Genomic DNA, 14,229 nt, shown 5'->3' on the forward strand with positions numbered 1-14,229 from the left:
GCGTGTGCATCATTATATAATTACACAATAATAAAATAAAAATAAAATAAAATAAAAAAATTATTTCATTTTTGGCCTAATAGTCATACAAATGAATGTACAACTACTGTATGTGGTATTACATTACAGTATAAAGCCTAACTGTTTTTCTCATAATATTTATATATTTAGTTAGTAAAGTAAAGGCACATCGTTCATGTTGCACAAACACTGTACTCACTAAAGTTTAATACATGTCAGAGGTTTTTTCAAATCACTAACACTAACTATATGAGTGGAAACTAGTAAAGTGATGCTTAACTCAGCATAAAGTAAGTTTACAGTGTACCTGAGCTCTTGTGTGTGTAAAGTGATGTGGAAATAGTATAAAGACTGAATATGAAGTATAGTTGTATAGTTTGTTGATGACTGGATTAAAAAGCAGTGTGTGTGTGTGTGTGTGTGTGTGTGTGTGTGTGTGTGTGTGCGTGCTCAGGAGGGGGTGTACCTCTCTCCGTCCCATCTGTTTGGGGTTCATCTTTGTCCTCATAATTAATGAAAGCAGAGGGGGCTTCCTGACACACACACACAGACACACACACAATCAACACCCTCAGCTTTTCACTAGCAGGTTTTGTTTTAGCTGAATTGCTTCTCTCTCTCTCTCTTTCTTCTCCTTTGTTGTTTTCATTCACTTTTTTTGTCTTTGCTGTTTGGTGCTGATTAATTTGCCCTCACCCCTTCCTGCCTCTCTCTCTTTCTCCCTCTCTCTCTATCTGTTTTCTCCGTTTCTCCTCCCTCTCGGCTCGGAGCAGAGATTGGATGTTGGGATAGGCTTTGCCTGCCCTCAGGCCTGAAAAGAGGATTGTCTCGCTGAATGTTTGGAAACAGATCTGTTCCAGTAACCTGTAAAAGGAGTAGCCTTCGACACTTGTGTTTCTATCAGTTTGTTCTTTCGGTCTGATAACAAAAACTGTAGCAGTGTCATATCTGACCTCATTTTCGATTCCGGAAAGTTTTGGTTATTTTCGGATGTTGTGATGTTTTGAAGGAAGCAGAATGTCCAAGTATTTGAAACAACAGCATGGCCAGATATTTTTAAACCTCTAACCATAGAAATCAAATCTTATACACTCAAATTGCATCTTTTTAAATGATTCCTCAAATTATACGATCTTTTCCTTAGAGGTGTGTTATTACTATCACTACTAAACCTCACAGAACAACTTTTTCACTGTTTTCTTTACTATTTGGCATGTTCAAATGTAATGTGCTAACATGCATTACTCTTCAGAACGTTTTTTTTTTTTTCAAAAAGTTAATACTTAAGTTAATTAATACTTTTAGACATTTGTAATGTTACAAAATATTTCTATTTCAATTTTCTGTTCATTGCTTTTCACAAACACGGTCAAGGTCAAGTCAAGGTCAAACATATTATGCAACATAAATGTTTTCAACATTGATAATAATAACAAATGTTTCTTTAGCATCGTATCAGACCAACATAATATTAAAATGATTTCTGAAGGATCATGTGACACTAAAGACTGGAGTAAGGATGCTGAAAATTCAGGTTTGATTACATAAATAAATTACATTTTAATATATATATAATAATCTAAAACAGTTATTTAAATTTGTAATAATATTTCACAATATTATTTTATTTTATTTTATTTTATTTTATTATTTTAGTTTAGTTTTAATCAAATAAATCCAGAGCTTTATGCTCCTTATATAGGAGTCAAAAAATCCTACTGACCCCAAACATTTGAACAGTAGTGTAAAGAAAATGTAAGTTAAAAAAAAAAATTAACACTTTTATTCAGCAATTTAATTTAATTTAATTTAATTTAATTTAATTTAATTTAATTTAATTTAATTGTATTTAATTGTATTTTATTTTATTGTATTTTATTTTATTTTATTTTTGATCAAATACATCTAGATTTGGTGAGCATTAGACACTTATATAGGAGTCAGAAAATCCTACTGACCCCAAACATTTGAACAGTAGTGTAAAGAAAATGTAAGTAAAAAAAATAATAAAATTAACACATTTATTCAGCATTTTATTTTATTTTATTTTATTTTATTTTATTTTATTTTATTTTATTTTATTTTATTTTATTTTATTTTATTTCTGATCAAATACCTCTAGATTTGGTGAGCATTAGACACTTATATAGGAGTCAGAAAATCCTACTGACCCCAAACATTTGAACAGTAGTGTAAAGAAAATGTAAGTAAAAAAATAAATAAATAACACTTTTATTTTATTTTATTTTATTTTATTTTATTTTATTTTATTTTATTTTATTTTATTTTATTTTATTTCTGATCAAATACGTCTAGATTTGGTGAGCATTAGACACTTATATAGGAGTCAGAAAATCCTACTGACCCCAAACATTTAAACAGCAGTGTAAAGAAAATGTAACTACTACATAAATTATGTTCCCTTCCGGAGGGAACTCTACGCTGCGTCCTGGTGGACACTATGGGAACTGCCTTCAGCATGACCGGTTCTGAAACAAATGTATGAAACAACGACAGTGAACTTGACACTGGCCGGCGCCAGCCTATGACATCATCATCAGGCGCCTGCTAGTATAAAAGCAGGTGCCTGAGAGCACATTACCATCTTTTTGTCTTCAGAGTCCTCTGTTCTAAACGAGTGAGTACAGCGATGCCTAGAGAAAAAACTGTTTAGGAAGTGTGCGGATCCGTGTCAGAGAAATCTGACACTTGATGACGCACACGACTCTTGTTTGGTGTGTTTAGGTGTAAGAGCACGCGCGCTCTGCTCTAGAAGAGCGGAGCGCGTTCATTGTGAGAGTTTCACTTTGAAGAAACTCCGTTCTCGTCTGGCCCTTTTCTCGAGGGAATCGGGCCATCCATCTGCCCCACGCTGCTCCGGTCCCGCCACAGCTGAGGCTGCTCGGCGGCTGAGATTGCGGGGCTCACAGGTGGAGCTGGCTGATGAGTTTGAGAGAGCGTTTAATCGCTCGCGCACGTCAGCCGGAGGCGAGAATGCGCTGCTAGCGGATAATGTGTTGTCTCTCACATCCTCCGGTTCTGCAGCGAGTGCTCTTTTGGCTTCAAGCCAGGGCGGGCAGGAGGTTGAAATGGAAAGCAAATATGAGCTCGTTTGAGCCCATGCAGCCTCCCTGCCCCGCATATGAAGAGTTGATGTCTGTTATGGACCGCGCGGCTGCCCGCTTGTATCTGCAGTGGAAGCCCGCGAGGGAAGAGGCCGCTCTCGGCAGACTAGACGAGCGGTTTCTTCCGGGCATGACAAACCCAACTCCTGTGAGCCTCCCATTCCTTCCTGATCTGCTTAAGAGATCGAGAGGGAATGGGACAGGCCATATTCAGCCCGCATTCACAGGCATCGGCATGTGAATCATGCTGATGTCGAGGGAATGCATGGGCGCGGATATGTGACGATGTCTCTCGCTGACGGTGGCGAACTATCTCTCAGAGCGAGGGACATCGACCCTGAAGGCTCCAAAGGCACATATGCGGCAGTGGCCGGTGCTCCTCTGCACACGATGGCAGTGTTGCAGAGGCGCACCAGGCTGATCTGCTGAAAAATCGGGACCGAGCCCCGGGGGTTTGCATCCCTTGCTGGTCCACGCCTCCACCTAAACACCGGGGGGAAACCAGGCCCGTCCTGGCCCAAGGGCCAGAGACGAGGCCAGGTCACCAGTGTGGGGCTACCTGCCCCTCCCTTTTCCCCTTGACTCCGGGGCTGGGCCAATGATGAGACTGAGGCTCCATCTGTTGGCCCGGTATGTGAACAGTAAAGACACTTTAATAGAATATTCAAGCGTGTATGTGTATGTTTTCTTTTGTCTACCAGCTCCGCTTGGGTGTTTACTTTTGCAGTTTAGAGCTCCTCTTGAGCTCTACTGCCACCAAGTGCCGAGTGTAGCCAGGTCTCCCCTCGTTTTATAAATGAAAACAGTGTGTAGAGACCTCCACTCGTGGAAAACCCCTTCTGGGTTAGGCGTTGTCAGGTTTTAAATAAAACCTCCGCTAAAGAGTGAGCTTGGTACAGACATGATCTAACATACATATACATACGAGAATATGTAAAACCCTCTTGAGCGTTGTCAAGCTGCTTCAAGCGGAAAGAGATAAAACGCTACTGAAGCCTCCGCTCACTCAAACCCTGCTAAGAGTAATACTCTTTTGGCATGAGTGTAGTCAGGTCCCTTCCCTGTGTATTTTTATATACATATATGTGAGACCTCCACTCCTAGGAGTTTGTGTGTTAGGGTGAATAGAGCGTCGTTAAGGCTCCCTCTCTGTGAGAGATGAAGCCCCCGCTCTCTTAAAAAAAAAAAAAAAAAAGAGCCCCGCTTTGAAGTAAAAGAGTGTAGCAGGCCTAGAAGGCCTCCTCTCTGTGAAGTCCTCTATATGAGAGACATATAGAGAGAGATACTTCTTAGCGCTGAATGTAGCCAGGTCATTCTTAGACCTCCATTCATGAGAGCTTTTTACTGGGTCGAGTGTTGCTAGGCTCCCTCTTTATGAGGTATTTCTGTCAAGCCTCCACTTTCCAGAAAATGCAGGCCGAAAACACAAGGCAAGGCAGCTTGTGAACTCTTTTCGTGGACCTGTCATTATAAGCGTGAGTGTAGTCAGGCCTCCCCTCCGCGAGAGGGCGTGTATACCTAGGCCTCCACTCAATAGAGCTTCCTCAGTTGAGCATCGCCAGGCTTGTTACGTTCGAGAGAGCTTGTAACCATTAAAGCCTCCCTCACTGAAAGCTCCGCTTCCGGGTTCTGCTATCACCCGGGAATAATACAGGTGTCTTTCTCGCGAAACGCTTAGAGCACCTTCTTAAATCCACGTTGGTGGTGTTTGCTCACGCAAGTCTTTGAGCACTCTCTGAAATCCACGTGAGTGGTAAGTGCACTACTCAGGCACTTCACTAAAATCCATACTTATGGTAAGGCTCCTCCCGTAAAGGCAGGTTCCTTCTTCAAATCCCTCACAGGTTGGACCACGCAGGATAATCCTCCGTGCCCATTTTTTGAGTTGGTTCCAAAACCCTTAAGTTTTACAACTCCTTTGATAGCACAGTGTAATAGGTCTCCCCTCTGTCACAACCAACAGTACTGAGACCTTCACTCTCACAGTTATAGCAGCTGGCAGGCCCATGAGTGCCTCGCTGACTATTTTTTGGGGGAGTGCAGTCTTCCACTCACCAAAAACTAGTGTTGTAGGCTTCTCTCCTTAGAGATGTAGTCTCGGAGCCTCCACTACACGGAGCTAGATGATAAATGAGATTTTCCATTATTGGCTCTGACTGTGAGTATCTACCTCTCTTGAGCGTCGAGTGTAGTCAGGCCTCCCCTCGCCTAGAGCGTTTTACCTGAGGCCCCCACTCTGAAGAGTTTCCTAGGGAGAGCGTCGTAGGCCTCCTCTCGCTTAGAGAGTCTTTCTGCTGAAGCCTCCCCTCTCCAGAAGCTCCGCTTTCAGGCTCCGCTATCGCCTAGAGACTGCAAGTCTGGTGATCCTCGCTATGCTCAGGACACCTACTCAAAACCACATTTGTGGTGTTTGCTCACGCGAAGTCTTTGGGCATTCTCTAAAATCCACGTGAGTGGTAAGTGCACTGTTCAGGCACTTCACTAAAATCCATACTCATGGTAAGGTCCCTCCCGTAAAGGCAGGTTCCTTTCTCCCATGGACCACGCAGGGTTCCTCCGTGTCCATTCTCTGAGCTGGTTTTTCTCAAAAACCTTTTAGTTTTCCAGCTCCAATCCAGATAGCGCTGCTAGCAGGATCGAGTGTCGGGCCTCCTCAGGCCTCACTCTCCAGAAGAGCTTCAAAATGAAGGTATTTCTGTCGCACAGGCTAGTCAGCCTCGCGGATGACCTTCAAGGCTAGAGTGTAGCTAGGTCTTGAGACCTCCACTCTCAGAGTTCTTCCTTGCTAAGCACGGAGGTGTGTTAGGCTCCCTCTTTAGAAAGCCTCCACTCTCCAGACTCCACTCAGGCAGTACTGTCGTTTAGGCTGTTCAGCTTCGATGAACGCCTGCAGTGTTGAAGTGTAGTAGGTCTTGGGACCTCCACTCTTAGAGTCCTTCTGCTGCTCGCAGAACATTGCCAGCCTCTCTCAGAGTCCTTCGTTGCCTCCAGAGACACACTAGAATTAGGCGGTCCGACTGCACAGGCTATTCAGCCTCGCGGACCAGCTCTGGTGTTGGGTGTAGATAGGTCACGGACCTCCATCCTTAGAGTCGTCCTCTGCTGGGTGCAGAGTGGTACCAGGCTTCTTTCTTACCAAAGCCGCCACTTTGCAGAAACTCCACTTAGGTAGTTCTGCTGCACAGGCTATTCAGCCTCACTGACTACCCTCAGTGTTGAAAGTGGAGTGGGTCACGAGACCCCCGCTTTTAGAGTTTTCCTTTGCAAGACGCAGAGTGTTTTTCTGGCTTCCTTGAAGCAGTCACTCCTCTTAACTCCCTGCAGGTAGTTCTGCTGCACAGGCTATTCAGCCTCACTGACTACCCCCAGGTTTTGAGTGTAGAGGCGCCACGGCACCTCCATTCTTAGAGTTGCACCCTGGAAGGCACAGAGCGTTGCCAGGCTTCCTTTCGGCGAAGCCTCCACTCCTCGGGAAATCTCCACTTAGACAGGCCTGCCGCACAGGCTATTCAGCCTCACAGGCCGTCGTCAGTGTCAAGTGTAGTTAGGTCATGGGACCTCCACTCCGTAGATTCCCTCTGAGCAGAAGCTCCACTCGGGTAGTTCGGGTTGCATAGGCTGTGCAGCCTCACTGAATACCCCCAGTGTCGAGTATAGGCTTTTCCTCCGGGCGTGAGTGTAGCCAGGTCTCCCCTCACTGAAGGGCTAGTGAGACCTCCACTCCTAAGAGCTGGTGGACTGAACGTTGTCAGGTTTCCTCTCTTTCTAGAGAGTCTTCTGTGAAGCCTCCGTTCTCCAGAAGCTCCGCCTCCAGTACTTTTAAGCGTGAGTGTAGCCAGGTCTCCCCTCACTGCAGGGCTATTTGAGACCTCCACTCCTAAGAGCTAGTGGATGGAATGTTGTCAGGTTTCCTCTCTTTTCAGAGAGTCTTTTATGAAGCCTCCATTCTCCAGAAGCTCCGCTTCCAGTACTTCTAGGCGTGAGTGTAGCCAGGTCTCCCCTCACGGCAGGGTTATTTGAGACCTCCACTCCTAAAGAGCTAGAGGATTGAATGTGGTCAGGTTCCCTCTCCTTTTTGGAGAGTCTTCTGTGAAGCCTCCGTTCTCCAGAAGCTCCGCCTCCAGTACTTCTGAGCGTGAGTGTAGCCAGGTCTCCCCTCACTGCAGGGCTATTTGAGACCTCCACTCCTAAGAGTTAGTGGATGGAATGTTGTCAGGTTTCCTCTCTTTTCAGAGAGTCTTTTATGAAGCCTCCGTTCTCCAGAAGCTCCGCTTCCAGTACTTTTAAGCGTGAGTGTAGCCAGGTCTCCCCTCACTGCAGGGCTATTTGAGACCTCCACTCCTAAGAGCTAGTGGATGGAATGTTGTCAGGTTTCCTCTCTTTTCAGAGAGTCTTTTATGAAGCCTCCATTCTCCAGAAGCTCCGCTTCCAGTACTTCTAGGCGTGAGTGTAGCCAGGTCTCCCCTCACGGCAGGGTTATTTGAGACCTCCACTCCTAAAGAGCTGGAGGGCTGAACGTTGTCAGGTTTCCTCTCTTTTTAGAGAGTCTTCTGTGAAGCCTCCGTTCTCCAGAGGCTCCGCCTCCAGTACTTCTAGGCGTGAGTGTAGCCAGGTCTCCCCTCACGGCAGGGTTATTTGAGACCTCCACTCCTAAGAGCTAGTGGATGGAATGTTGTCAGGTTTCCTCTCTTTCAGAGAGTCTTTTATGAAGCCTCCATTCTCCAGAAGCTCCGCTTTCAGTACTTTCAAGCGTGAGTGTAGCCAGGTCTCCCCTCACTGGAGGGTTATTTTGAGACCGCCACTCCTAAGAGCTAGTGGATTGAATGTTGTCAGGCTTCCTCTCTTTTAGAGAGTCTTTTATGAAGCCTCCATTCTCCAGAAGCTCCGCTTCCCCATCTATACCTGTAGCACTGAATGTTGTCAGGTCCCTAGAGCAGGCGTCCGCCCTGCCGAGACATCCATTCCCTAAACTCCGCCCCTTATGGTCAGGGCGTTTATGAGCTCCTTCACTTAGAGAGCTAAGTGTAGTAGGCTTCCTCTAGGCCTCCACGCTTGAGAGTTGCGTGCACAGGTAGCCGGGCTAGCCGTGGCAGGTCACTGGGCCCCAGCGACTCTCGCTGATGCAGGGGTGATTTCCTTCTTGACTCCTCATTCAGTCAGTTTGATCACCTATCCCTCGGCATGGCGGTGTTGGTATAATCGTTCCCATAGTGTCCACCAGGACGCAGCGTAGAGTTCCCTCCGGAAGGGAACGTCTCAGGTTACGTAGGTAACCCTAGTTCCCTGAGGACAGGGAACGAGACGCTGCGTCTCGTGGCCATGCCTCGGGCCCTGCACATACCTCCGTCAGACAAAAAGATGGTAATGTGCTCTCAGGCACCTGCTTTTATACTAGCAGGCGCCTGATGATGATGTCATAGGCTGGCGCCGGCCAGTGTCAAGTTCACTGTCGTTGTTTCATACATTTGTTTCAGAACCGGTCATGCTGAAGGCAGTTCCCATAGTGTCCACCAGGACGCAGCGTCTCGTTCCCTGTCCTCAGGGAACTAGGGTTACCTACGTAACCTGAGACGTTAGTTATGATAAGTAATGTAAACCTACTACTTATTGTCATCAAAAAGCAGACAATTTTACATTAAAAATCACTTAAAAAGACTGTAAAGACCCCTGAAGATAACCAATGCTTTACAGAATCCTGTGAAATGAGGTTAAATGATGTGACATTTTAAAAAGACTGACATTTTACCTGATGTTTTTGTGTCTGTTTGGTATTTTTGGTGCACAGGTTGGGACGAGGTTTGGGATCAAAAGGTGACTATGAGTGTAGAGCTGAAATCATAGCACTAAAACCGTAGACACTGGCAAGATCAACATCCTAGAGTCTTGCTGGAGCGCACTAATAGATGGCTACTGTATATGAATCTAGCTGGTGTAGAAGGTCATTTAGATCAATGGCAGCGCATAACAGCATGGCATGGGGTGGCTAGAGATGGTTATAGAATTAGGATGGAGATAGTCTGGTCTAGTGGGGTTAGATCAAAATCTGCTGATTTTTGTTGATTGTTTGATAATGCTCAATTCTATTAGGATGGTATTAAAGACATTTGTAATGTTGCAAAAGATCTATTCTGTTCATTTTCATGTCCTGTTCATTGCTTTTCACAAAAATATAATGCAAAATACATGCTTTTAACGTTGATAATAGTAAGAAATGTTTCCTGAACATCAACATATTGAAATTATTTCTGAATGATCATGTGACACTGAAGACAGAAGTAATAAAGCTGAAAATGCACAGAAATACATTATATATATATATATATATATATATAAAATCAAAATCAAAATCAGATATGTAATATTATAAAATTTCACAATATTGCGATTATTATTTTTTATTTTATTTTACCCCAAACTTTTGAACAGTACTGTAAAGAAAATTTATTTTTCATCAAATAAATTTAGATTTGGTGAGAATTTTTTTTTTTTTTTTTTTTTTTTTTTAAAGAATTTAATCATTTTATTTAGCAAGGATGCAATCACTTTTTATTTTATTTTATTTTATTTTATTTTATTTTATTTTATTTTATTTTTATTTATTTATTTTTTTGATCAAATGCATCCAGATTTGTTGAGCATTAGACATTTATATAGAGGTCAGAAAATCCTACTGACCCAGAAGGTTTGAACAGTAGTGTAAAGAAACTGTAACTACTACATAAATTAGTAGTTTTTGGACAAAATAGATATGTTTAAAACATGCACAAATAAAAGCTTTAAGCATAAACTATAAAGATGTTTTCTTTCCGTTTTTCTTTTATTTCTCACATGACTTGCAATAGTCAGATGATTTAGATGGTGGGAATTTTTTATATAATTCCTCTTGAAATATTTCAGAGGATTTGTCTGTTGTAGCTTTCATTTCCTGCCAGATTCTGCTAGAAAGAGTTTTTTTGGTGAATGTTAAGTACATTTTGTTGAAATATAAATGGTTTTATGGCATTAATAAAAAAAAAGTACATTGGATTGCTTAAAGAAAACATTGACTGAGATTAAACAAATCTGCTATATCAGTAACTAAAGTATTTTCTACAGTTTAATGTCCTCAATAACTGCTTTTTTATATATAATGATTACAGTATACATGTTGGAAGTGTTAACATCTTTGGGAAACAGCTATGGGTGGATTTTGAGAATATTCATGAAAACCTATCTCTGTCTCGCAGATTCAGTAAATGCATTACGTTTCTACTCAGTCATGCCTCTTATTCCTTCTCAAGATATAAAGAAGCTTTATTCACATGCTAAACAAATCTCTCTCTCTCTCTCTCTCTCTCTCTCTCGTTCTCTCTCAGATTGACCCTAAGGTGGCCTTCCCACGCAGAGCTCAGCCGAAGGTGAGTGCTAAGTCTCGGTTCAGGTTAACATCACACACGTCACTTCTCATTAAGGACACAGCCATGCAGGATCTGTTCCGAAACCTAGTGAGTGTTTTAAAACATCAGAGGTGTTTGCTAGATATGACAGCTCTTCTAAACTGTAGGTTGCAATATTCTGAAGAGACCTTCCTAAATTAAACAAAACTAAAACGTATTGCATACAGCACTATTTAAGGGGAGACACTACACTTTTTTCGTGCACCTGTCAAGTTTGAGATTTTGGGCTTTTTGGTGTTTCATAAAGTGTTTTTTCAGATTACTGGAAAGAAAACATCCAAAAGACACTGTTAAGTGTTTCTTTTATAGCACTTTATCTATTTGCATCAATAGATTTCAATTGCAATACATATTTTTTAAGGCCGTTTTCTCAAAATGAATGTCCACTTCAGTAGCACTTACACACACCAACATTTTATTCCCCCCAAAATGGTAAAAAAATACATTTTTTTTTTTTATGAAAATAAGATACCCAAAATCCCCAATGTAAACACATTTGACTCTAATATGTTTTTTTTTGTAGATTTTTGTACTAGACATGTATGCAAATTAGTGCATATTTAATTAAATATTGCCTCATTTGCATATTTAAACATAACATTTTAGAAAACTTGTAATACAAAAATCTTTTGCAATTATCAGTGTAATCAATTACTGGGTAAGTAATGTAACTGGGTAAGTAATGTAAAAGTTAATTATTTTACCCTATTCACCTGCAGTGTCTCGCCTTGAAAGTTTATAGTCGTTAAGTTAAAAAAAAAGTTTCTCATGCTCACCCAGGCTGCATTTATTTGATAAACAAAATACAGTAAAACAGTAATATTGTGAAATATTATTACAATTTAAAATACCTGCTTTCTATATGAATATATTATAAAATATAATTTTTTTTCTGTGATGCAAAGCTGAATTTTTAGCATCATTACTTTAGTCTTTAGTGTCAAATGATTCTCAGAAATCATTCTAATATGCTGATTTGCTGCTCGTGTTGAAAACAGTAACTTAATGTTTTGTGAAAAGCATTTCTAACATTTCTGATGAACAGAATTTATTTGAAATAGAATAATTTTTATTATAAATGTATCTACTGTCACTTTTGATTAATTTAATGTGTCCTTACTAAATAAAAGTATTAATTTATATATATATATATATATATATATAAAAAGAAGTAAATGCCTTTTTTGGATAAAACAAACCTAGAATGGTTTGTGATGAGCTCAGTGAATTTTCATCCAAGGTAGCATAGTCAAATTAAAGTCCTTTAGAAATAAAGGCCATAGAAATAGAAGAATTTTTATGCATATTAGTGCATTGTTGCATTGTTAGTTAGGAATAGGAAAAGTGTTAATTGTAAAAATAATTCTCCTTTTGTGGAACGTCCCAAATCAGAGTCCTTTTGTTTCCATCTCTGGGTTTCCATTTTTAGTTAATGTGCTCCCTTAGAAGCCGGCTGCATTGTCAATAAGTAGCTCACTAGGTTTTGGAACAGAGTCATACATAACTCCTATTTAATTAATGAACACATGCTCTTTTTTTTTCAACAAAATTGCTGATTTTGTATACTTTACTTTAAAATTTGAACTGTTAGGAAATATATGCGACCCTGGACCCTGGTCTTAATTTGTAGCAATAGCCAAAAAGACATTGTATGGGTCAAAATTATAGATTTTTCTTTTATGCCAAAAATCATTAGGATATTATGTAAAGATTAAGATATTTTGTACATTTTCTACTGTAAATATATCAAAACGTAAGTTTTAATTAGTAATATGCTTTGCTAAGAACTTCATTTGAACAGCTTCAAAGGCGATTTTCTCAATATTTTGATTTTTTTGCACCCTTTCTACCAAATATTGTCTTATCCTAACAAGCCATACATCAATGGAAAGCTTTTATATCCATCTTTCAGATGATGTATAAATCTCAATTTAAAAAAACTGACCCTTATGACTGGTTTTGTGGTCCAGGGTCACATATAAAGTCAAATAGCTCCCTAGTTTTCTTGTTGAAAGTCCTTCAAAATCCTGTAGTTGCAGTTGATTGTCTCATTGTCTCATTATTTGTCTTTTTTCTGTTGTTTTCAGCTGGTAACAAGAACAAAGAAGATCTTTGTTGGAGGACTGTCTGTCAACACCACCATCGAAGATGTGAAACAGTATTTCGATCAGTTCGGAAAGGTGAGTTCAAGAGCCTTATTCTACATTAGTATGCCATTTCCCTCATAATTTGCTATAGTTTTTCATTAGAAACTGAGAACGTTTGATGTTGAAAGTTTACGCTCAGAAATTGCTAGTAAATGTGACCCTGGACCACAAAACCAGTCTTAAGGAGCACAGGTATATTTGTAGCAATAGCCAAAAATACATTGTATGGGTCAAAATTATCGATTTTTCTTTTATGTCAAAAATGATTAGAATATTAAGTAAAGATATTTAGTACATTTCCTTCCATAAATATATCAACTTAAATGTTTATTAGTAATATGCATTTGTAAGAGCTTCATTTGAACAATTGTAAAGGTGATTTTCTCAGTATTTAGATTTTTTTGCACCCTCAGATTCCAGATTTTTCAAATAGTTATATCTCGGCCAGATATTGTCCTGTCCTAGCAAATTTCAATTTAAAAAACCTGACCCTTATGACTGGTTTTGTGGTCCAGGGTGACAAATTTCACAAATAATTATAGAAACTGCAAGCAACACATTAAAAAGTGAAAAAAAGCACTCTAGATAAACTGAATTGGTATTTTCTTGTAAAAGTCTCTCTCTGATCCTTAGATATAAATAGTCAGTTTTTGCTACTGTGCGTTTAAGACTTGCATGTGACAGTCATACCTTTGGTCAAAAGGGCGTGTCTAGTCTAGTTTCTGAATACCAAATAGGTGTTATGTAAATATGGGCGGTCATATGTTAATGAGCTTGTGATTGTGATGTCAGCAGCATCTCAATTTCCATAAATGGCTGTAAATGTAAAAGTATGTTTACACAGTACAACGAACCAGAAAAATACAGCTTGTCCTCTGTAGTGTCACCCAGTGATGTTGGTGCATTCTTTATCATTTTCAATTATGAAAAGGTCACGTAAATTTGTCCGTGTGTTTTGATGCACACGCCATATGTCTTTTATTCTCCGTCTGTCTCCGCTTGTTCCATTTGTTACTGTCAAATTCGGTGTCAGTGGTGAAGAATTGGTGTCCCAGTTGGAGATGGAGATGCTTTTTCTTTCGTGCGAGAGTGGCTCGCTGAGTTGAATAGTGGACAGCAGGGAATAAAGAAAGAGAAGAGCGTACGAGTAGAGGAAGGAGATGAGTGAGGGAGGTCGTGTCACCTCCTGTGGGTCGAGGGCACGAGAAAAGAGCGAGAGAAGGGGACGGCCTTTAGAAAAGAGGAGGAAAAGTAAGACACGCAGTACAAAGGGAAGTTTTAGAAGGCTTGAAAAGTGGGCGTCCTGTAAAACATAACACCTATTTGTCCTAAACTAAGCAGGACTGTTAGAACAACTAGTAAGAAGAATCATAAATAGCGAAAATAACCTGTATCGTTTTCTGTAAAATGTTTATGGCCGACTTTTTAATTTAAAAGATATAGTAAAATTGTGAAATATTTTTGCAATTTAACATACAGTACAGACCAAAAGTTTGGACA

General features: G+C 40.4%; 1 protein-coding gene across 1 annotated transcript in view; it reads left to right on the forward strand.

Moving 5' to 3' along the window:
• Window positions 1–14,229, forward strand: part of LOC141334906 (RNA-binding protein Musashi homolog 1) — a 39,839-nt gene that overhangs the window by 11,307 nt on the left and 14,303 nt on the right. The window contains exons 5-6 of the mRNA XM_073840131.1: window positions 10,502–10,543; window positions 12,670–12,762. Of these exons, the coding sequence (XP_073696232.1) occupies window positions 10,502–10,543; window positions 12,670–12,762 (135 nt within the window). The remainder of the gene's footprint in view (window positions 1–10,501; window positions 10,544–12,669; window positions 12,763–14,229) is intronic.

The sequence above is a fragment of the Garra rufa genome, chromosome 5, assembly GCF_049309525.1.
Source record: "Garra rufa chromosome 5, GarRuf1.0, whole genome shotgun sequence".
Lineage (NCBI taxonomy): Eukaryota > Metazoa > Chordata > Actinopteri > Cypriniformes > Cyprinidae > Garra > Garra rufa.